The 26089-nt window shown below is 42.4% G+C and overlaps 1 protein-coding gene across 2 annotated transcripts in view; it reads right to left on the reverse strand.

The window, feature by feature from the left end:
• CTNND2 (catenin delta 2) overlaps positions 1-26089 on the reverse strand; it is a 1201869-nt gene that overhangs the window by 340945 nt on the left and 834835 nt on the right. For both annotated transcript variants that reach the window (XM_049861022.1, XM_049861014.1), the window contains exon 10: positions 21381-21513. In XM_049861022.1, the coding sequence (XP_049716979.1) occupies positions 21381-21513 (133 nt within the window). The remainder of the gene's footprint in view (positions 1-21380; positions 21514-26089) is intronic.

A 26089-nucleotide genomic window follows, 5' to 3' on the forward strand; every position in this document is an offset into this window, starting at 1 on the left:
TCCGTATAACTAGAACTAGTACTTTTTTTGGATGTTTCATTGAAAAGAACCAACCTGACCAACTGAGATGGTTTGCTCTGGTGTTTTTGTGGTTTTGTTTCTTGTCCTCTCAACATCAATTTTTCTATAAATGAGGGCGGAAAGAGGCAGCCTTCCAAAAGTATCCCTTCCCCATAATTTCAGTACTTTTGTCTGCACATTCTGCTATGTGGCCCTTGTTGTGATAAGGATTCATAGGATGGGTCCATTTCACTATCATAGAGGACAAAGGAGGCAGAAGGAAGGAGGAGGGGACCTTGGCTTCTGAGGCTGCTTATTCATGCCTTCAGGGGTCACCTCCAGTTTAACCAGCCTTAGTGTGTTCTTGAGAACATCTCTGCACTTAATCAGAGAATTGTGGAGCAGACCCTTGCCTATGTCAGTGTTTTTGGACACCCCTAAGGTCTAACAGGAATCCCAGGACTCAAATGTCCTCCAGGGATATACACAATCTCTATCAGTGCCCGGAGCTAGCCATTAATTGCCCTAAATAAAGGGAAATATCTAGCGGTGGAGTATGGTAGTCAGTATGTTCACGACCTTCAGGTTGCCTTTCTGCTGACCCTACAGGCTTTTGTCACAAACTCCAATCTGTTTGGATATTTGTAGCTGATACCTTCAAAACCGAAGCACTGTGTGGATCACAGATATCCAAGGATGTGCCCAGAACTATTGTCCACTGAAGACCTTGAGGGGGTCACAGTGCTTGGGGTCACTTTCAAAAATGGCTTTCTTTCCTTTTTCTCTCCTCAGTAATATCCCAAACAGGAGAGATGATTTCTCCAGGATCCAAGGAATTCTACCAAGTATTATGCTTCTTGTACATTTCAGGGAGGCATCAGGGGAATTATTTTTCACTCCAGTTGAGAAATAGCCCTGATTCTTCAAGTTTTATATATTGGCCGACCCCTTATACTTCTGCAGAACTTTCTTGTCAGCCTCACCTTGTCACCTCACCTTATGTCAGTCTCACCATCTAGTTCCAATCCTGTCTCCCTGCTCTTTCTTAGGCCTGAAATCATCACATCATCAAACATCAGAGTATGTTTTATCAGCAGCACAGGTGGGTCCCTTCATATAAGTGTTGACAATGGGTAAGGGAATCAACATAACGTTGTGTGAAATCTACTAAGATAGATTGAACGGTCTCTCAGATAAGGGCAAATTGAGATGGGCTTTTCCCAGAAACAGGAATTGATAAAAAAAAAAAAAGAATTTTCCAGATCAATGACAGCAATATAAATCCCTGGTATGTACTGAGCTTTTTATTAGCTGGAACTATACTGGGTACTATCAAAGCCACAGGGAGTGCCACTTTATTTAGGCCCTGATAATCTATAAAGTCAACCTAGAAAAGTCCATTGCTTTGGTCAAATAAGTCTTTTGTATAGAGAAGTGTTGTGAGCTGGGGACCCGTCTCTACTATTTTCTTTATTAAAATAGATACTTTCAGTACAACCCCAGGAAACCTATCCTATTTTCAGTTTTTAAACGTTTGGATGTTGGCTGGTCAAGGGGCTCCCATTTATTGCATGCAATTATAACTGGCATATGCTGGGTGTTCCAGCATGGTACAAAAGGTTAAGTGCTCAGCTACTAGCTGAAAGGTTGGCAGTTCAAACCCACTCAGAGACTCCTTGGAAGATAGGCCTGCCAATCTGCTTCCAAAAGGTAAGGGCCCTGAAATCCCTGAAGAGCAGTTCTACTCTGCAGTGTATGGGGTCGCCGTGAGTTGGATCTGACTCAGTGGCAAGTGCTTTGGTTTGTGCTGCCATTCTCACAACACATCCTCTTCTCATGAATTACGGGAGGGCCAACTCACCATGGTCTGCACATGGGGTATGTCTGGTGCAGTTGGATATGAAAAAAAAAAAAGGCCTTTTGCTTTTGAAGAGACGCCTTTCAATACTCCCTCCAGATACATTCTGATTCTTTAGTACAATGGTCAGATATAATCACACTGATTAAGTCCAGAGAATGGGATTTCCCAGTCTCTTGCCAATAAAGGCAGCATCAGCACGTGGTCCCAAATCTCCTAAACGGACTGTTCGGAGAGCGACCCAGCCAACTTCTCCACATGCCATGGGGTCACCTGGCTGCTCCTCCTCACCCCTTCACTGGTGTGATTCCTCTCGCCTGTATCTGCTCCTTCAGCCATTACATGAATTGAATTAAAATCCTTTTCTCAAGATATCTTGCCTCATCTCTTCCTGAGCCTCCAAGGGAGTTGTTTTCAAATTGGATAAATCAAGCATAAATACTTCAAATTTCCTAGAACCCTGGTGGAGTGGGAAGCGTATGAACTCTAAGCGCCTCCCCCCACCCCGCAAGGTATTCACATTTATCTTATTAGCATCTACCTTCTGCTTCCCTTGAGCAACTGTTTTTCCATTTCTCTCTCAATGACCATACAAACGCCTCCCTTCAGTCCGATCTGTCGTAGGTTCCCCTGCCCATTATTGCCCAGTCTCATTCCATTGTCTGTGACTCCTCATTTTCTTGTGGTCAAAAGACCTGAGCTAGTTTAATCATAGAATCCACCAGCCCCATCACAGACAGTCAGGCAGGAGTCTTGCAACTGCCTTCTGGACATTTCAGCTTATTTTAACACTAAAGAAATATGGGGTCCTCTCAGACAGGGCTTCCAAATCACATGCCATCCAATAGTTGAGTCGAAGTAATATCTGGTCCCATTTGATCTGGGACCAAATTGTCTTGATATGCCCCAAGTTGACTTCAGAACTGATTTCCCCCGAGTTGACTTCAGCAGTCAATATTGCTACTGCTTTACAGGCAATACTACGGGGTTGGAGGTAGTGTACATAATTACACCTTTTGGGGTAAGCATCACCTATCAAGGGTTTTCCCCAGGCCAGTGGATCATAGTCTTGGGTTAGAGGCAAACACATTAGTCTATAAAGCTACTATCTGTGAGTTAATTTATGCGTGAACTTGGCTAGACTATGGTACCCGGTTGTTTGGTCAAACACTAATCTAGATGTTGCTGTGTAGGTATTTTGTGGAGGTGACTAACATTTACTATCAGATGACTTTAAGTAAAGGTGATTACCCTCAATCATGTGGGTGGTCCTTATCCAATCATTTAAAGGCCTTAGAACAAAAACAGAGGTCTCTGGGAGAAGAAGAAATTCTGCCCCAAGACTCAAACACAGAAATTCTGCCTGAGTTTCCAAACTTCTGGCCAGAGTTATAGATTTTGGACTTGCCAGCCCCCACAATCACATGCCTTAAAATGAATCAATCTGTCTGTATGTTGTCATTGTTGTTAGGTGCTGTGGAATCGGTTCCAACTCATAGCAACCCCATGCACAACAGAAAGAAACACTTTTCAGTTCTGCGCCATCCTCACAATTGTTGTTATGCTTAATTAATTGTTGTTAAGCCCATTGTTGTTATGCTTAATTAATTGTTGTTAAGCCCATTGTTGCAGCCACTGTGTCAACCCATCTCGTTGAGGGTCTTCCTCTTTTTTGCTGACCCTCTATTTTACCAAGCATGATGTCCTTCTCCAGGGATCGATCCTTCCTGGTAACATGTTCAAAGTATGTGAGATGGACGAAGCCTCACCATCCTGGCTTCTAAGGAGCATTCTGGCTGTATTTCTTCCAAGACAGATTTGTTCATTCCTTTGGCAGTCTATGGTGTATTCAATATTCTTCACCAACACCGTACTTCAAAGGCTTCTTCTTCATCTTCCTTATTCGTTGCCCAGCTTTCACATGCATATGAGGCTATTGAAAACACCTTTGCTTGGGTCAGGTACATCCTAGTCTTTAAGGTGACATCTTTGCTTTTTAACATTTTAAAGAGGTCTCTTGGAGGAGTGCCCAGTGCAATGCATCTTTTGATTTCTTGACTGCTGCTTCCATGGGTGATGATTGCGGATCCAAATAAAATGAAATCCTTGAAAACTTCAATTTTTACGTTTGTCATGATGTTTACTGGTTCAGTTGTGAGGATTTTTGTTTTCTTTATGTTGAGGTGTAATCCATACTGAAGGCTGTAGTCTTTGATCTTCATCAGTAAGTGCTTCAAGTCTTCTTCACTTTCAGGGAGCAAGGTTGTGTCATCTGCATAATGCAGGTTGTTAACGAGTCTTCCTCCAATCCTGATGCCCCGTTCTTCTTCATACAGTGCAGCTTCTCGGATTATTTGCTCAGCATACAGATTGAACAAGTATGGTGGAAGGATACAACCCTGACGCACACCTTTCCTGACTTTAAACCACGCAGTATCCCCTTGTTCTGCTTGAATGACTGCCTCTTAATCTATGAACGCAATTAAGTGTTCTAGAATTCCCATTTTTCACAATGTTATTCATAATTTGTTATGATCCACATAGTCAAAGGCATTTGCATAGTCAAGAAAACAGGTAAACATCTTTCTGGTATTTTCTGCTTTCAGCCAAGATTCATCGGACAGCAGCAATGGTATCACTCGTTTCACGTCCTCTTCTGTATCCAGCTTGAATTTCTGGGAGCTCCCTGTTGATGTACTGCTGTATATCTATATCCTATTGGTTCTATTCCTCTGAAGAAACCTGGGTAATACAGCCACATAAATCCTGACATCACTATTATTCACTGGGTGAGTACCAGTCTTTTGATCACTCAGTCTCAATATGCCTGGTCATAGCATTTTACCTGAATCATTGCTGACATTTATTGGAAAAATAACCCAGTTACTTTGCCCAAAATTCTCTACAGCCCTCTGACCATGGACATATCTAATAACTATAGAGATCAGACTAAGAGAAGACAGATTCTTCTTTGAAGAGAACATTCTACTAACAGGCAAGGTCACCCATCACATCTCTGCCCCATCTGTCTGCAGCCTGGATATTGGCATCCCAATTTCAGTTCTCACATCCTTCTTCAATCTTATTTTTTTATTGTGGTAAAATATGTAACACACAATTTTCCATTTTAACAATTTCTAGGTGTACAATTTGGTGGCATTAATTCCATTCATCATATAGTTTTCATATCTTTTGTATATTAGATTTTATTTACTTGTTAAATATCCCAGGTATCTCTGATTTTTTCGTAAAAGCCACTGAAAATAACCCTTTCCTTTGGATTGTAATTCCTACACAGTAGAAAGTTACAAATTACTTTGAAACAAGGAGGCAATGGACATATTGTACCGAAATAGTTACTTATGTTTCAGACGTTAAGTTTGTCTGGTTTCATACCAAGAGTGGTCTGGCCACCATGATACTGTCTCCAACACTTTCAGTTTTCCTACGTGTTATGGATTGAATTGTGTCCCTGCAAAATATGTGTTTAAATTCTAACCCCTGTACCTATAAATAAGGAGCCCCAGTGGCACAGTCACTAAAGTGCTTGGCTGCTAACTGAAACGTCGGCGGTTCAAACTCACTAGCTGTTCCACAGAAGAGAGATGTGGCATTCTGCTTCTGTAAAGATTTACAGCCTTGGAAACCCTATGGGGCAGTTCTACTCTGTCCTATAGGGTCGCTATAAATTGGAATGAACTCTACAGCAGTGGTTTGGTCCTTATGAATATGACCCTGTTTAGAAATAGGGGTTTCTTTTGTTATGTTAATGAAGAGTAGGGTGGGTCCTAAACCTAATCACTTCTAAGTGATATTTCATAAAAACAGTAGAAGAGACACAGACAGACAGGGGAAAGACAGTCACCACGTGAAAACCCATCTACAAGCAAAGGAACATCAAGGACTGCCAGCAGGAGCAAGACCACAGAATGAATCAACAGGGCTGAGATCCTGATTTGGACTTTTAGTATCTAGGACCTTGAGAAAATTAATTCCTGTTCTTTAGAGCCACCCACTTTTGGTATTTTTGTTATGACAGTACTAGGAAACTAAGACACTCTGCCCCAAATCATTTTAATAAATAGTATATGAAGTCTGAGTATCAATCCCATTTTGGACACCTAACTGCATGGTTGTTATCAATAGCAGCTATGAGTGCCCATGAGAGACCAGGGAGCTTAGGACCAGTTCCAATAACTAGAAATGTGACACATTTTTCTTCTTTTTTGTGTGACCATATTTCTGTGCAATTAAAATAGATGTCAAGGAATTTCAGCTTAAATGGTGCCCACTGATGGTATTTAGACATATTTGGGTATGGTTGACACGATTTGGAGCCCTGGTGGTGCAGTGGTTAAGAATTCGGCTGCTAACCAAAAGGTTAACAGTCTGAGTGCACCAACTGCTACTTGGAAACCCTATGGGGCAGTTCTACTTTGTCCCATAGAGTTGTTATGAGTCAGAATTGACTCAACAGCAAGGGGTGTGTTTTTGTTTGTTTGTTTTTGGTAATAGGATTTAAGGGGTAGGTTCTAAAACATGATTTGTAAGAGGAACTGAGAGAAGAAAGATTTAAGGAGACTAGCTGGACATAAGAAGCCTTGGTGGTGCGATGGTTAAGCACTCTGCTGCTAACCAAAAGGTCAGTGGTTGGAACCCACAATCTGCTGTGCAGGAGAAAGATGTGGCAGTCTGCTTCTGTAAAGATTTACTACCTTGGAGGCCCTATGAGGCAGTTCTACTCTGTCCTATAGGATTGCTATGAGTCAGAATTAACTTGATGGCAACGAGATTTTTGGGTGTTGGGTAGCTAGACATAGTACAAAGCTTTAACGGTTACAACGACAGACAGACCACGGTATTTAATCCTTGGATTCATCTCCCTATGAATCCTGTGTACCACACAGACAAAATATGTAGGCTACAAATAAAGTTTCCAGTTTCCTATACTGAAGGATTCTATGGGCAAAATACTGAAAGATACAGAAAGCATCAAAAGAAGATGGAAGGAATACACAGAGTCACTATATCAAAAAGAACTGATGGACGTTCAGCCATTTCAGGAAGCAGGTTATGATCAAGACAGATGGTACTGCGGGAAGAAGTTCAAGCTGCCCTGAAGGCAATGGCGAAAAACAAGGCTACAAGAATTGATTGCTGCAGTCAATTCCTGTAGCCTTGTTTTTTGCCATTAGCTTCAGTGCAGCTTGAACTTTTTCCTTCAAAAGTCGTTGCAGCAGTATATTGACAGGGAACTACCAGAAATTTAAGCAGGATTTAGAAGAAAATGTAGAACAAGGGATATCATTGATGACGTCAAATGGATCTTGGCTGAAAGCAGAGAATACTAGAAAGATGTTTACCTATGTTTTATTGACTAAGCAAAGGCATTTGACTGTGTGGATCATAACAAATTATGGATAACACTGTGAAAAATTGGATAACAATTGTGCTCATGAGGAACCTGTACTTAGGTGAAGAGGCAGTCATTCGAACAGAACAAGGGAATACTGAGTGGTTTAAAGTCAGGGAAAGTGTGTATCAGGATTGTATACGTTTATCCTTCTTATTCAATCTATGTGTTGAACAACTAATCTTAGAAGCTGGACTATATGAAGAAGAACATGGCATTAGGATTGGAAGAAGACTAATTAACAATCTGTAATATGCAGATGACACAACCTTGCTTGCTGAAAGCAAAGAGGACTTCAAGCACTTACTGATGAAGATCAAAGACTATAGCCTTCAGTACGGATTACTCTTCAACATAAAGAAAACAAAAATTCTCACAATTGGACCAATAAGCAACATCATGATAAACAGAGAAAATATTGAAGTTGTAAAGGATTTCAGTTTATTTGGATCCACAATCAAAGCCCATGGAAGCAGCAGTCAAGAAATCAAAAGACGCGTTGCATTGGGCAAATCTGTTGCAAAAGGTCTCTTTAAAGTGTTAAAAAGCAAAGATGTCACATTGAGGACTAACATGCTCCTGACCCAAGCTGTGGTATTTTCAGTTGCCTCATGTGCATGCCAAAAATGCCTTTGAATTATGGTGTTAAGAGAAAAATGGACTGCTGGAACATGGACTGCCAGAAGAACAGTCAAATCTGTCCCAGAGGAAGCACGGCCAGAATGCAACTTGGAAGTGAGGATGGTGAGATTTTGTCTCAGGTATTTTGGACATGTTTTCAGGAGGGACCAGTCCCTGGAGAAGGACATCATGTTTGGTAATGCAGATGGTCAGTGAAAAAGAGGAAGAGCTTCCAAAAGATGGACTGACACAGTGCCTGCAACAATGGGCTCAAGCATAACAGCAATTGTGAGGATGGCACAGGACCAAGCAGTGTTTTGTTCTGTTGTACAAAGGGTCACTATGGGTCAGAACTGACTCAATGTCACCTAACAAGAGGAATTGATGGAATACCAATTGTAATGTTTCAACAAACGGATGCAACGCTGAAAACACTCACTCGTCTATGTGCCAAGAAATTTGGAAGACAGCTACCTGGTCAACCAACTGGAAGCGATCCATCTTTGTGCCCATTTCCAAAGAAAAGTGATCTAACAGAATGCAGAAATTATTGAATAATATCCTTAACATCACACAGAAGTAAAATTTTGCTGAAGATAATTACAAACAGTTGCAGTGGAACATCTAAGGGAAGTGCCAGAAATTTAAGCTGGATTCAGAAGAGGATGTGGAATGAGGGATATCATTGCTGATGTCAGATAGATCTTGGATAAAGGCAAAGAATTACAGAAATATGCTTACCTGTGTTTCTTTTTACTATGCAAAGGCATTTGACTGTGTGGATCATAACAAATTATGGATAACTTTGCAAAGAATGAGAATTCCGGAATACTTGCGTTCACGTGGAAAGTGTACATAGACCAAAGGCTGTCATTTGCACAGAACGAGGGGATACTGAGTGGTTCAAAATCAGGAAAGGTGTGCATCATGGTTGTATCCTTCAACCATACTTATTCAATCTGTATGTTGAGCAAATAATATAAGAATATGAACTATATGAAGAAGAACAGGACATCAGGATTGGAGGAAGACTCATTAACAACATGGGTTATGCACATGACACAACCTTGCTTGATGGAAGCAAAGAAAACTGGAAGAATTTACTGATGAAGATCAAAGACTACAGCCTTCAACATAAAACAAAAATTCTCACAACTGGACCAATAAACAATATAATAATAGAGAAAAGACTGAAGTTATCAAGCATTTAATTTTACTTGGGATCCTCAATCAATGCCCATGGGGACAGCAATCATGAAATCAAATGATGTATTGCACTGGGCAAACCTGCTGCGAAAGACCTCCATAAAGTGCTGAAAGGCAAAGATGTCACTTTGAGGACTAAGGTGCGCCTGACCCAAGCCAGGGTATTTTCAATCGCCTCATGTGCATGCGAAAGCAGGACAATGAATAAGGAAGACCAAAGAAGAACTGACACCTTTGAATTATGGTGTTGAAGAATACTGAATACAACATGGTCTGCCAGAAAAATCGTCAAATCTGTCTTGGAAAAAGTGTACCCAGAATGCTCCTTGGAAGCAAGGATGGCAAGATTTCATCTCAGGTACTTTGGACATGTTATCAGGAGGGACCAGTCCCTGGAGAAGGACATCATGCTTGGTAAAGTAGAGGGTCAGGGAAAAAGAGGAAGACCCTCAGTGAGATGGACTGACACAGTGGCTGCAACAATGGGTTCAAGCATAAGAGTGACTGTGAGGATGGTGCAGGACCAGGCAGTGTTTCGTTCTGTTGTACACAGGGTCGCTATGAGTCACAACTGTGTTGATGGCACCTAGCAACAACAACATAAGTAAAACTAGATAAAATTTTTTTTTTTCACCCATAGGAAAACAGAAACACTAGATGAGAAGTGGTACAGAGGCATTCCCACCACTTTAGTGTAGTTTGCAGATTCACAGACTGTGATGGATTTTGAAAAGTCTACCACGCATGTGGCAGGAGCCATGGTTCATGCAAAGAGAAGGTGGTATCCATTAGAAGGGGCAATGGTGCCTGGCAAGGGTTGCAGAGCTTGCTGTGATATAGTTTGAGAGTGTCAGATATGCTTGGTGTCCAAGTCAGGAAGGAACAGTTGGTGGGCACTACTGAGGGCATCAAGACCCTGTCTGTGCTAGCATCAGCAGCAAGACAGGAAGGCAGTGGCACCTTCCAGACGAAAGCTTACAGGGCATGTGTGTGAACACATGGGAGATACTTTGATTGTGACCTCTGGCAATAACTGGATGTGTCAATGTTTGGGTATAGGGGATGATTCTGATACATGTTTATGAGAATGTAGAGGGAATAGCCAGTGAAACAAATCCAAATACATCATTTACTAAAAAATCTTTGATATAAATTATTAAGCACCAAAAGTTAAGAGTCTCTATTGATAGAGTTCTTGTTTTTATAATTTTAGCATCATTAGAATAAGGGTAGGTGTTATAGTGTTAGCTGTGTCCCCCCAAAAGGTATTTTCATGTCATAATCCCCAGTACCTGTGAACATAACGGGAGGTCATACTGGAGGAGGGTGGGTTCTACTCCAATTCTAGCTAGCTAACCTGTTGTCCTCAAGTCAATTCAGACTCCAATGCTAGTGGTGTCCTTATAAAACACGAAGAGGCCCAGACAGACAGAGGAAAGACAGCCATACGATAATAGAGTTAAACTGCAGCTGCAAGCCAAAGAATGCTTGGGGCTACCACAAGCCAAGACGGGCCAGAAAGGATCTTCCCCTACGAGATAACTTGGCCCTGGTGACTGAATCTGGGCTCCTAACCTCCAGGACTGAGACAATAATTTCGTGTTCTTATGGTACCAATTTATGGTATTTTGTTATGGTAGCCCGAGGAAACTAGTACAGTAGGGTTATTGGAGCTTCCAAATACGGGATCCAGTTTTACTTCCTTACCCCACCTCCTCAGCTCAAACCAGCTTCTCACCAGGCGTCCCTAACCAGATCCATTTTGAAAGGTGAATTCAAGACAATCTGAGCGACCCTTTCTGCTCAAATGCACAAGCTACCATTTTATCATGTATATGTAGTATTATTTATGTCTTCAAGATAGAAGTGAAAAAACAGAAGGGTGATATTTATAAGGGCAACATTTTATTCCTGGTATGCTTCACCATCACCTGTGAAGGCAGTTAAAATCTTCACAAAATATCAAAACTGAGTGTTTGCATTACATATAAGAGAATGGGGGCATCTGGGAGATTCTTCCATGGTGGGTCAGGAAGAGAAAAACTGGCTTAAAAGCTACAAGTGGGAACAATGGAAAGAACAGTAGTTAATTTAGTAAAATTAACTAAGGATGTGCCAGGGAATCAGAGAAGTCTAAGATTCTTCATGAGTTAAGAGTAACGCGGACAGGAGTCTCCATTCCTCACATCTTTTTATTCCCAAATCTCCTGGAATCTTCATCCCATCACTCTTCATTCAGCTCACATAATGGAGTCCTAAAACTGGAATCACTTCCCCAGTAACAGCACTATTATTGTCTCCTCACTGCCTTTCATTTGTCTCTATTTTCTTTCAGCCCTTGCCCCCCAGACAACAGATTCCATTACTTGAGGCTGGTAGCAAGGACAGTCCCCACTCCCACTCCAGAGCCCACAAGGAAGAGTATGAGCAGCGCTTCATTTATGGAGGTGGAATGCTGAAGATGAGTTCCCAGCATTCCTATTGGAACCACTGTTTGCCTTTCCCCAGTAATGCACAGAGATTGGGCATTACAGTATCATTCTCATGCTACACTAGTTCAGAGATATTTTGGGCTAAAGGGGCTTTTGTGAGCTGTTCTGTGGAGTCTGGTGTTTTCATACAGATCACTGTTTTAAGAGAAAACACATTCTGAATTGTAAGATTCTTTCTTTCAAACAATCTTTGAAAATTGGAGCCAGCCTGTATAGATCCAAAGGAAATACAGAAATCATTCTATACAATTAAATACAAATAATAAAAGAGCTAATGTCTACTCAGTACTTTACTTTTTATTCATGAGACAAATTAATTAAGAAGGATGGTTAAGTGTGGGAGGAGCCCCGGCGGCATAGTGCTTAAAGCTCTTGGCTGCTAAGCAAAAGGTTAGAGGTTTGAACCCACCGGCTGCTCCATGGAAGAAAGATTCTTTCGTAAAGATTACAGCCTTGGAAACCCTATGGGACAGCTCTACTCTTTGCTACAGGGTCTCTATGGGTTGGAATCCACTCGGTGACAGTGGGTTCGGTTTTGGTTTGCAGGAAGGCAATTTGAATTTTGAAGAGCTCTTAGCAAAATCAATGCTTTCCTTTCACTTCCATTAGGGATTTTGTTAAAAACTGCACTGGAACTACCAAATCAGAGTAGTCTTCATATAATGGTCACCTATGACTTTCCTTGCAACATTGAAAACAACATTCGCAATGATGGAGGACCCATGTGACAAAACATCTACAGCATAGTTTGAGTACAAAAAATCAGAATCTGATATGGAACAACTGAAATGTGGCTTACCCATAAATTTGCATGAATAAAAATAAGTCAATTGAGGCTCTTCTTCAAGTCAGGGAGGCTCCCGCACTTTATGATATCTGACTCCAACAATGTAGAACATTTCCAAGATGGCGCACACATGGGTGCAGAGAACAGCGTCATTATGCAGATGCAGGTGGCGAAGATTTGACACTTTGGATTTAGAATTAAATGGAAGAATGACCTCAGTGAAATTGGAAAAGTCATCAGAGGTTCAAAGCGGCAAGCACAAGATCATTTACTCAGGGTGGATTAATGAAACAGAAGTTGCAGAAATAGAGAAGCAGAGAGGTGCAATGAAATCTTAGGCAGCACCATCATAGAAAGAAGTGTGCATTATAATCTAGGTATGGAAATAATAAGAAATGTAGGATTCTCGTGTTGCTTCTATCAGTATTTTGACAAAGTGTTCTCTTGAACTCTGTGTCAGAAAACTAGGAGAATGTTTGGAAAGGAAAAGTCAAAAGGATGACAGGATAAACAAGATGACTCTTCCTCAGTTCAACGATGCAGAAATTTTTCATTTAGTAACACAGCCTAAAGACAGTGAGTCAGTGGCAGTGAAGAAGCAAAGTGTTACAGGGAGGACAGAGGCTAGACTTTTCCTGCCACCTCGCCTACAGACTGAAGAAAAGGAAATGATTGCAAATGCTAACTGAAGAAGTTTAGGTTGGATACAAAGTTGGGCTATTTCCCTGAAAGGGGGATTAGCTCTTCAGGTATAAGGCTTCGTTTCTAAAATACGAAGCTGGAAATTCCATTGAGAAACATGCCAAGAGAACCAAGTGATGTGATAAATCACTGGACAGACCCAGGTCCTCTTCCTGGGATGCAGATGTGAAAGGGCCAATGATTTTAGACGGATCTAGTTATTAGAAAGAATTTGTTACGGATTGAATTGTGTCTCCCCAAAATACATGCTGAAATCCTTCCCCCCTGGTATCTCTGAATGTGACCTACTTGGAAACAGGGCCCTCAAAGAGGTAAGCACTTAGGTTAACATGATGTCCTACTGGTGAAGGATTTTATGTGTGGAAGGGCCACTGGAATTTTGAAGAGCTCTTAGCAAAATTGATGTTTTCCTTTCACTTGCACTAGGGATTTTGTTGAAAAGTGCACTGGGGCTACCAAATCAGAGTGATCTTCATATAATGATCACCTATGGATTTTCTTGCAACATGCAAAAAACCATTTGTAATGATATGAGTAGCATCCTTATAAAAGAGGAGAGGAGACACAGTGACAGGAAATGGGAAGGGTGGTCATGTGACAATGGAGGCGGGAGCAGCTGCAAGCCAAGGAATGCCAATGATTGCCAGGAGTCACCGAAGCAAGAAGACAGGCATAGGATGGTTTCTTCCTAAGACCCCTTGGAAGCATCAACAAGACTGACACCCTGATTTGGATTTCTGGTCTGCAGAACTGAGAGACAATCCATTTCTGTTCTTATAAGCCCGCTACTTTGTGGTGGCTTATACACACAGGAAACGAATACAGAATACAAACCATCCACTGCGGGGGTAGGGGAGACAGATTAAAAGGCAACCCATTAAAATAAAAGGAGAACACGGCTCAAGGAAGAAATAAAAATTAAAATAACCCAAAGTGAATTTTAGCAAACCAAGAAAAGAAACTTCAAAGAAATTAAAAAAAAAAAAGCTGCTCCATTGTCCCGGAGTCATGACCCAGTTTCATAGATTGCACTCTCACTCATCACTCTCTCGCACAGAGAGCCTTCTGTACCTGGTGGTTTTAATCAGGAGTCTCGCTGTGGGACAGTGACATTTCATCATGGCATCCGTCTGATTCCTTGACTTTCATTCACTTTTCGTTATTAAAATGGTCTCATGCCAGTGCAGAGAATTAAGCCTGTGCATTTTACAACTTCAGCTCCTCGCCCTCATCCTACCACCCCAAGCAGCCACCTGGAGGGCTCCTCTCACCCTCTTCCTCCTTCCCTGTTCTTCCTCCTCTGCCTTTGGGGGTGGGAGGGAGAAGGAGGAGATGTTTCCTTACAATTAGCTCATGTTCACAGGTACTGAGGGTTAGGATTGAACATATCTTTCTGGGGGACTCAAGTCAATTCCCAGTAGGAGGAGATGGAGCAGAAGGGCAGAGAGGTAGGTGCCACTAGGGAGTAACAGTGCCACCAGGGAGTACGGTGCCACCAGGCCCCAGGTGTTCTCACAGCCTCATCAGTCCCATCTACCTTTCGGTAAAACACGCCACCTAACACCACCTATTTGGTGTCTCTGTATAGTTTTGTCTCTGACTCTCTGTCCATATTCTAAAAGACCATGCTTCTGTCTTACCTTCCCACCGCATGGGAAAGAGGTTCACTTTCACATAGTATCACTATATTTATTATTTAGGTCTTTTAATATTTTCTTTTATGTTGGCATGTGAGAATGGTTCATTGATTTCATCTTCCAACAGGCAGCGGCTCACTCGACTTCTTTAAACAATGGCCCAGCACAGAGCTATACACAGTGTGTACTTCTGACCTCCTTTAGATGATAAGGCCAAACCAAACCAGCTGCCACCAAGTCAGCTCTGACTCACGGCGACCCCGTATGTGTCAGAATACAGCTGTGCTCCTTACCGTTTTTAATGTCTGATTTTTTGGAAGTGGAGTGCCAGATCTTTCTTACAAGGAGCCTCTGAGTGGACTCGAACCTCCAACCTTCTGGTGAGCAGTGAGCGTGTTAACTGCACCATGCAGGAACTCCATAGACAACAATAGTAGATCTCAGAATGAACAGGATGAACAAGAAAAATAACGTGTAATACATAAAAATATTGTCTATAAAACTGAGATTGATTTTACATTTAACATTACTTTATATTTCCAATATATACTAGCAATAACTCACATTCCTTAACCACTTCTTTGTATTGATAATGTACGTGCTTTCTCTCTGCGTGACACTGATTCCCCATGATGGGCAGGCCGTTTTACAGACTGGGAGACTGAGGCTTAGAGAAGTAAAGCAACCTGCCCAAGGTCACAGAGCCAGAAAGTAATAGAGCTATCAGGTTCAAGTGCAGGCAGCCTGGCTCCAGAGCCTGACACACAGCCACATACTACTGTCTGCTGATCCCTAGCAATTAAACACGGTCTCTCTTTCAAAACAACGTGGAACAATTTATGATGCAGGAAAGAGAAGATATGCTTCAAAAGCCGTCAACTAAAGAGATGGAAAGCACCCTCTCTTGAACTACATGAGGCAGAAAGAGCCAAGAATCAAGCAGAAGTTATGAGCACTTTAAATGCAGTAGACAGGAACAAGTTTGAATTTTTTTTAACATATGAAATACTCAAAATTGGTCTGAATAAAAGAAAAATTATGGATGAGGGAAAAGATGCATATCTTTACATAAAGTTGTCAACTTCTGTTTTCTAGTTAATATCACTAAAAAGAGAGAAAACCATTTTGGAAAAATATTAGTATAAATGATACAAACATATTGAAACCTCACAGGCACGTGTACGTACGTACACACACACACACACACAGACAATTCTAAAGGACTAATACCCTTAAATCTGAGCCTGATTCCATCAATTCCAAGTGGGTGTGTCTGCGGTTACTCTCACGGCAACTTCTAATTTCAGATTGAGCACAGTCATCACGCAGGATGCAGGGAGCTTTCTCTGACTTGGTGAGGCCAGGTGTTATGCATCTTGTCTGCACTCTCACAGATTGTGGATTTCCTTTTCCGTTGTGATTATTTTATTAGCAAATGGCATTGTACTACTTGCTTTACACAATGTCTGTCTAGCAGGTGGTAGACTCCTTGATGGTAGAGGCCATGTATTGCTAATATTCAGACCCCTCTACTAACAAAGAATATTGAGTACTGAATATACCATGGACTGCCAAAGGAACGAACAAATCTGTCTTGGAAGAAGTACAGCCAGAACGCTCCTTAGAAGTGAGGATGGCAAGACTTTGTCTCACATAGTTTGGACATGTTATTGGGAAGGACCAGTCCCTAGAGGTCATCATGCTTAGTAAATTAGAAGGTCAGCGAAAGAGAGGAAGACCCTCAAGAGATGGATTCACACAGTGGCTACAACAATGAGCTCAAGCATAACAGCAATTATAAGGAGGGCGCAGGACCAGGCAGTGTTTCTTTTTGTTGTACACAGGGTCACTGTGAGTTGGAACCGACTTCATGGCACCTAACAACAACAACAACTACTAACACAAAGCCAGCTATCAATGATCACTGGAACAGGGACCTCCATTTCTTTAAAAACAAAAATACATTATAGGAGACAGGATAGTAAGATGGTGCAAATGGTTAAAGAGCTTGGTTGCTAATGGGTTCACCAGCTTCTGTGGCTCCATGAATCAGGAAAGGACTCTGTCCTGACCCAAGGACTCCGGACGGTACAACCCCTACAATTTCGTGAGCTGTTTCCTTAATATAAATCTCTCTCTATATGTATATGTATATGCATTAGTGGTTTTGCTTCTCTAGAGAACCCAGCCTAAGACACTTGGCTTACATTTTATGAAAACAGTTATGTCCAAAGCACTGTAATAAGGAATTAGAAAAGCATGATTTATGGCCCTCTGCATATAGGAGATTTAATTCTGCCTTTTGCTCAATGGCCTATCCGTTGTGTGAACAAAGTCAATATCAATAATGAAATGTAGACCGAAGGGCTAAATCAATTCAATAAAATGCAATAGAAAGACGAGAAGACTGAGTAAATTTGGGAAGGCTAGTGCTGGCAAGATTAGTATTTGGACAACAGGTAATTACAAAAATCAATACCTATATATGAAAACATGACAGGCAGCCATCTGTCAAGAAGGTAGAACCAATTACTAACAGTTTGGGGCCTGAGTTAGGATGAGACAACAAAATAGGCCTGTACAAAATCCCTATCAGAGGTTCTCTACCCATGTGTGTGTATCCGTGTGGGTCTGTGCTTAAGAGTACATATGTGCCTCCCTGTGTGACTGGGGAAGGGAGAGAAAGGGAAGTCCAGATTCCTCACTGTGTATTTTATTTAGGCCTTTCACACTTCACCTGATTCTTTGGCTAACTTTTAGTAACTTCGATCTCACTTCCTCGGTGGTGTCAGGCTGTGTCCTCCGGCCTGCTTTGCTCTTCCTGTCCCTCTCACCCAGCCTCCAGTGTACAGGTGACCCCATTCTCAAGAGGTTCTGGCAATGTCTGGAGCCTCTGAGAGCTGGAGGAGAACAGCATCCATAACAGGGACCATCTGCTCAGAGTTGGGAGAATCTTTGTAGTGAGAGGTGATATAGCCAGTGTCAAGGACCAAACCAAAAACCCAATCAATTGCTATCGAATGGATTCTGACTCATAGTGACCCTACAGGACAGAGTAGAACTCCCCCATAGGGTTTCCAAGCCTATAAATCTTTATGGAAGCAGATTTCCAGGTCTTTCTTCCAAGGAGCGAATGGTGTGTTCCAGCTGCCGACCTTCTGTTAGCAGCCAAGTGCTTAACCACTGCATTACCAGGCCTCCTTACCTCAAGGACACCCACAGCAAAATAAAAAAATAAACATGCTTATATACATGAAACAAAATCATAACCTAAGAGTCTTAACTGTTTCCTGATTAGTAATTCTAACTAATATTCCAGTGCTACGCAGTTTTCATGCAGTTGCTGTTAGATGTTGTCGAGTCAATTCCGACTTATAGCGACACCATGTGATAGCGGAGAAGCACCCCACAGGGCTTTCTTGGCTGTAATCTTTATGGGAGCAGCTCACCAGCTCTTTCTCCTCTGGAGCCACTGGGCGGGTTTGAACTGCCAACCTTTTGGTAAGCAGCCAAGTGTTTAACCACTGCGCCACCAGGGCTCCTTGAGGTTTTCATACATTAACTTATTTAATTCCTATAAAGAATGTACAACAGAGGTATTATAACCTCCATTTAAAGATAAGAGCCTTGAGAGGACAATTAGCTTATTCAAGGTCACATTGCTATTGGTGGGGAGAGGGCATTGGAAACTACATCTGTGGGACACTGATCTGTAAACTGCTCACCACTCTACTCACTGTCCCCCAGAGTGAGGGCAACCAGGGAATGGGGGAGTGGATGGGAGCTGGGGAGTGGGGGTGCTTCTGATGTAGCAACAAACAAGTCTATCACCTTCAGTCTGGGTGCCACCACTAATGAGAGGCCTTAAGGCCGCTGACTGCAAACTTCCCCAGGCTGCGAAGCCTGTACCGTCACTGGGCAAGTCCTAATAATAAACAGATGGACTCCATTTTTTTTTTTTTAATTTTATTTTGACTGCTCACAGCTTTTAAGCCTCACCCATTCCTCTTCCCCCTTTATCCCACATCTGGGCAAGCAGGTAAGAAAGCCCAGATGCTCCCCCTGGGCAAGGGTTTCAAATCACGCAAGGTCCTGCCCACAAGCAGAAACCCTTTTCCTGGGGCCACCCCATAACCACCATCAAACTCCAAGCTGGCCTCCTTTCCTTGATCTCTTAAGACATGCTTGGGAACCACCCTGCTCTTCCCTGAAAGCCTTGCTATGTGAGCAATAAACTTTTGCATACCCTGTTGGTGCACGTGGTGTGATCAGTCTCAGCATCCAAAGCAAGTTTTAGGGGGGGTCCATCCCAGGGCTGCAGTGACCACCACACCCCTGAGTCGCCTTAGGCCAGCAGTACAAAGAAATGCTTCTGCGACTGTTACAGAAACCTTCAGAGTTGCAATCTTCAAAAAAAATGATCCCATAATCATAGTCAGTCCTTCATTTTGAATGGTCATTTTGCATTTCTATTAAAATCAGAGAATGGCTATGATGACTTTCATTTGGGACAGGAGCCACATAACTTTCACCTGTTTTTTGGTCATTTTAACAGTTAGCATTTTTTGACATTTTAGATTTATCTTAGATGGACTACACTGGAAACCCTGGTGGTATAGTGGTTAGTGCTACGGCTGCTAACCAAGAGGTTAGCAGTTCGAATCCGCCAGGCGCTCCTTGGAAACTCTATGGCGCAGTTCTACTCTGTCCTATAGGGTTGTTATGAGTTGGAATCGACTCGACGGCAGTGGGTTTGGTTTTGGTTTTGGACTATGTTATTCGATATCAGGATTTCTCAATCTTGGCATTACTGACACTTTGGGCTTCAAATTCTTTGTTTGGGGGGCAATCCTGTGCATTATAGTATGTATTGGGGTGTCCTTTGTCTCTACCCACTAGATGGCAGTGGCACCCCTACCTCCCAGTTGTGGTAACCAAAAATGTCTCCCCTGGGAGAAGAAATTGGACCTGGTTGAGAACCACTGTTCTATACTAATTCCACAAAGAAATATGGCTTTTCTGATAAGGAGACACAAGAACCACGTGCTTTGTGGTCCCAGTGGAAGAGAGAGAGAAAAAAAAAAAAGATAAAAAGCCACTAGGCTATATCCATCTCAGTGCAAGCAGGCAAAATCTATAATAAATTATAATTATATCTTCGGATGTTTTCTTTCCACTCCTAAACTAATTTAGACTCATCTTCAAAATTGCCTGCATGCTATGGAGATGATTCTTTATAGCTTACAAAATCTTTTTTTAAAAATTTGACTACTCAGCCACTTGTATGCAAATACTAGTCTTTTGTCTGGAAAAGTAAAGTAAGCTGCACTGACCGCTGGGATATTTCAGAAGTGTCGCACACCACAATGAATGCACTTTTGGAAGTTGCAACAAGTTTAAGTGAGAGGCCACTGGGCCAGGACCAGAGGTGAGAGATAGCACTGTCTGTCTGGCATGTGACTAGTACAGAAAGCCAAGAGATCTGGCAAGGCAGGAGTTGGCCAGGTCCTGCAAGGCCAGGCAGCCACCGGAACAGTCTGGTCTTTATCCTAAAGACAGGCGGAGGCACTGAAGGGTTTTAAGTAGGAAAGTGACACCTTCAGGATTGTGTGTTTAGACAACTTAGATAGCGGAGGGTGGTGAGGTGGGAGGTGACTGACGTGGTCTGTGGGGTGAAAGGTGATTTACCAAAAACACAGAGCATCTTAACAATTATTTACATTCAGGTCACAGACAAGAGAGTCTTTAATGAAATACATACACCTGCATTATGTCTAATGGTACCTTTGTAAAGAACTCTGAGTGCTTGCCTGGAGCATGATTTCTGGTCCGAAGTCTCCTTCCCATCAATAAGCTTTCCAGGAAGGAGAGGACAGACCATGTGCTGACCGTAATCATTTTGTTAAACTAAGAGATGTTTGTATTCCTGGAGAACTGAGGAACAGAGATAATTCCAAAGATGGGATACATCACGCCAAAAGTGTAGCATTTGACCAGCCAACCTCTCTCCATACTTGCATGTGTTTTTGGTCCTCTAATCCTCAGTATTCAAATATTTAAAAAATATCTGGATAGGCATGACAGATGAAAAGTGTATGTTTCAGTCTTAAATACAGATCTGCATTTTGAAAACACAGCTTTAGTTTTCCTACTTCTTTTCCCTTTCAATCTTACTCTAAAAGACCTAGGTGACTGCGATGGATTGAATTGTGTCCCCCCCAAAATATGTATTGTAAATCCTAACCCCTGTAGTAGGCAGAATCTCATTTGGGAACGGACTGATCTTCTTTGTTACGTTTATGAGACCTTGTTAGTATCGGATGCATGTTAGGGCGATCTCTTTTGAGATACAAAAGGGGTTAAACAAGTAATCAAGAGAGCAGAGACGGGGGAAGACAGATGCCATGACAAATGAAGATCACCAAGGAGCAAAGGGATAGAAGCTGAAGAGATAAGGACCTTCTCCTCTAAGCTGAGAAGGAGAAAGCCTTTCCCTAGAGCCAGCACCCTGAATTTGGACACCTAGCCTCCTAAACTGTGAGAAAATAAATTTCTGTTTGTGAGAGCCACCCACTTGTGATACTTCTGTAATAGCAGCACTAGAGAACCAAGACGGCGATCATGAATCTGACTTCGGTCATTTCAGAATTCAAGTAGCACTTACCTCGGCTTTAATTTTATTGTCTCCGAAGCACAGGTGCTGTAAATAGGCTGCAGCATTCGACTGGACCGAGGGAAACTGATGTTGCAACATCTGGATCACTTCTGGCAGTTCCGGGTCTCTCCATCCAAACTCTCTGAACAAAAGGAAGGCGGGAGAATGTGAGAGAGACATCCCGCCACACTGCTAACGTATGGACAACTCAGGCGAAATCACTGAGAGTTTATGTGGCAATGGTCCACAGATGACGGTGCTGGTGTTCTTACACACAAACCCACTTAAAAGAGGGTTTTAAAAAGGCTTCCTTGAGTAGACAGTTCAGAAGTTTATACATATGTACACATACATATATAAAGACCATATACATGTGTGTGTCCGAACTGACAGGTTTTTGAAGATTATGAAAATATAAATTTTTAAATGGTACATGATTTTATATACATTCATATATATGTGTATATACATATATATGTTTAATGCCACCAGGGTTTCCATATATACACACAGAGATATATAATTCATTTAGGATTAAATGGACTTTTTATGCCATATTAAATTTGTAATATATTATTTCGACAGTTTGACTCAGGTACAGCACTTAGTCAAAGTACCACAGTACAGAAAATATAACTGGAATCATCTATCCAAAACGTTATGATAGCTTTGCTGTTATTATTATTGCCCTTGTTATTATCATAACCACCTCTTTAAAAATAAACAGATTCCCTGAATGATTCTCTGGGGATAAAAGGATAAGAACAAGAAAACATCATAAAAGAAAAACATTTATTTAAAGAGCTAGGCTTATTCGCGCAGTGTTAATAAATCTTACGCACCGCACATCCTTTTCCCACATCTTCCTGTTTAATCTGAGCTGCTCTAGGAAGCTTGTTGTCTACAGAACCTTAAGAAATATGCAAAAGACATTTAGGTCCATTTTGAAATACAAGCTTGATTGTATTATTATGCAAATAAATATCCTTTGATGAAATCAATCAGCTAAGTCTGTTAGAAAACGGTGCTAACAAGGCCAACTGTATTGACTTCATTCCTGGAGCAGGGAGCCATTTTTTAATAGATAAATAAAAAAGAAAGCAACCTCTGAGACTGCAGATAAAAACTTGACCCCACAAGCTATGAAAGGGCACCATTTATCTAAAGGATAGGCTGGCAGAGAAATGAGAAGGGTTTGCAACAACCCATCTCTCCTCCTGGTCAAACAACTCGGAAGCACAGACCCCACTGATGCCAGGTCAGTGTAGCTGCCTGGGAAGAGTAGTCATGAAAAATGGACAGAGACACAACAGGTAAAGGTTCAAAGTTTCTTCGTAGAGTCTAATGTGGCCTCTTCATCCTTCCTTTATCATAACTGGTAGTGTTGTCACGTAAACCTTGAATCATGTTGCTACTTCCCCTCATGGTGAATGGCGACACCACGACATCGGATGCCTTTTGAATTGGCTTGGTTTTTATTCAAAAGATAAAGCATTCCCATTTAATTTGCATTAAGTATTTAAAACATTTATATAAAATCTTAGGCGGAGACATACGTTCTCTTAAAAGGGCATACGGTATAGCGATACTGTTGCTACAAAATGTATTTAAGTGATTGCTGACAATGGATGACCCACTGAATTCTTCCCGGCTATGTGATCACAGCAGAAAACAATTATGGACTGAAAATCTCAAAACCTGTTTTTCTTTTTAATTTTCTTTTATTGCATGATTCTAAACTGCCTCTGCACCTCCTTATAACAGCACCCTACAATTATATTCCGTGTACAAATTAAATCAATATCTACAGAATAACTGTGGAAAGACAGTGGATGGTTAAGATAAATGTAGGCAAGCCTATGCTTTTGGAAAGCGATTAGTAAAGAATCCATTTCAGTCTATTTTATGAACCAGATGGTAATTGCTCTATTAGGGAAGGGTTTACATGGCATATATCAAGAGCATCTTTTTAACAAGAGCTCTAGAGAGACATTTTTAGGAACTTTTTACACATATGCATGCATGGGTGCGTACACACACGCACGTGTGCACACATACACAAATCACATCAAATACAATGAATGGGCATCTCAAAGAATCATGGGTCCAGGAGGGATCCAAATGGCCATCCCATCCAAAGCCAACTGCTTCTATCAAAGGGTCTGCTTGCACACCTCCAGAGACAGAGGGCTCCCCACCTATCAAAGACAGGTGAGCGCTATGACCACTGACCGAACCAAAACACCAAACCGGTTGCCACTGAGTTGATTCTGACTCATAGCAACCCTATTGGACGGAGTAGAACTGCCCCATAAGGTTTCTAAGGAGCAGCTAGTGGATTCAAACTGCCGACCTTGTGGTTAGCAGCTGTAGCTCTTAACCACTGCGCCACCAGGGCTCCTTTTTACAGATTGGTAGATAACCCAGCACCACTGGGAGGGTCATATGCTCAACCTCCTTTGGGCAATCCAGGAAGGTAGGCCCAAACGGCCGTTTTTAATTATAGGTTTTTAACTAATCAATTATAATCTTTAACATAAACCACAGAGCAAACTATTGTCAATCAGGGCACCTGTAGTCACCATCTGAATGATGGTAGAGATGGAGATAATGCAGCTTCTGGGTTTTTACCCTCTTCAGTAAGGGGCTGGACTAAGAATTTATCTTCCAGCCCTCCAACAAATTTACCATAAAACAACTGTTGTTAGATGTTGTCAATGCTGACTCATAGCAACCCTACAGGACACAGCAGAACCTCCCCATAGGGTTTTCTAGGCTGTGATCTTTACAGGAGCAGATCGCCAAGTCTTTTCTCCTGTAGAGCCACTGGTGGGTTCGAACCACCGAGGTTTTGGTTGGCAACCAAGAGCTTAACCACTGCTACCAGGGCTCCTTATAAACAACTAGTAGGAACAAAAGAGAAGCAGCAGGGGCTTAGGGCAGAAGCCATAGTCCCTGAAGCCGAGTCCCGTGCTTCACGTGTCTGCAGGGGTGGCAACTTTCAAAGCCCAGGGGCCCTGATGGCCAGCTGAGTGCACCTGTCTCACCATCTACTAGCCCAGACCAAGCTGCCTCATAAATAAACTTCAACTTTTATTGACAAATTTGCTTTTGATCAGAGTCTTGCACATAATAAACCAGTTGTCATCCAGTCGACTTCGACTCATGACAACCCCACATGTGTCAGAGCAGGGCCATACTCACAGGGTTTTCAGTGGCTGATTTTTTCGAAAGTAGATCACTAGACCTTTCTTCTGAGGGCCTGTGGGTAGATTTGAACCGTCAACCTTTCGGTTAGCGGTACATAACGCTTTACACCACCCAGGGACTTCTGTATGTAAGAAGATTCACTAACCATTTTGTGGTGTAGACTATGCTTTAATTCAATACTGATAGTTTATTTTGCTCCTTGCAAATCATCTTGTATTTTTCTTTGTTATTTCTACTGATCTGAACCTGCTAATTCATTGTCTTTTTTGGGGGAGAGGTTTGTTGGTTACACCAGTTGAGCTCTTTACCTCCATGGCTCCAGCTTCAGGAGGAAGAGGAAGCTGAGGTACAGGGTGATCTCCTAGTTGTTAGCACCCATAGCCTCTAAATCATAGGTCAAAAGAACGGCTGTTGTCAGCTTTTCCTAATGCCTATGGAGTCCCAAGCTTCCTCTCCAACCCCGCCACTATCCACCCAGACCTAGTTACTGCCTTTCACCCCACAGACCACATCAGTCACCTCCCACCTCAGCACTCTCCCCTACCTAAGTCATCTAAACACACAGAACTGACGGTGTCACTTTCCTGCTTAAAATCCTTCAGTGGATCCCCCCATCTTTAGGATAAAGACCAGACTGTTCCCATGGCTGCCTGGCCCTGCTTGACCTGGCCGACTCCTGCCTCGGCAGCTCCCTTGGCTCTCTATGCTAGTCACACGGGCAGATGGACAGTGCTCTCTCCCACCTCTGGTCCTAGCCTAGTGGCCTCTCAAACTCCTGGTGTCAGGCTCTTTGCAACTTCCACAGGGGAGCCCCCTGACTCCCAGACAAGCACTGTTGAGTTGGTAGATACACAGTTACATGGGCCATGAGCCAGTATCATCTCTCTCCCACTCTGTGGACATTTGAGGACAGGACTACCATTCTTTTGGTCATCTTTGTTCCGCAGCACATAGAACACTGCCTGGCACATAACAGACACTACACAAACATATTCTGAAAGAATGAATGGAGGAAGGAAGGCAGGCAGCAAGAGAGGGAGGAAGGGACCATCCAGGCAGAGAGTGCTCCCTGAACTCTACAGGAGATTATAGGAAAAGCAAGAATCGTCACTCTCTCCACGGGTTCTCCAATTAGTCTGCTACTGGCCTTCAGTGGTCTCACCTACTCCTAGCATGATGTGTGCGCATGTACACGCATGCATACGCGCCACGCATGCATATTCTCACACACACACACGCACCACGCATGCATTCTCTCTCTCACAGGTGTGCGCACACACACACACACACACGCACACACGCAGGCATTCTCTACACCGCCCCCTGCAGTATTTTCCACGCATCCATAGGATCCTATCACTCTATGGCTTAAGGCTTCCAGTGCCTTCTAACTACAATCAGAAAAATACCCACCTCCTCAGTCCAGCCTGTGGGGCCCACAGACGTGGCTCCTGCCTGTCTGACAGCCTCTCCTCACACCTCTGGGCCTCTTCACCAACCTCCCTGCC

The sequence above is a fragment of the Elephas maximus genome, chromosome 2 (genome assembly GCF_024166365.1).
Source record: "Elephas maximus indicus isolate mEleMax1 chromosome 2, mEleMax1 primary haplotype, whole genome shotgun sequence".
Taxonomy (NCBI): Eukaryota; Metazoa; Chordata; class Mammalia; order Proboscidea; family Elephantidae; genus Elephas; species Elephas maximus.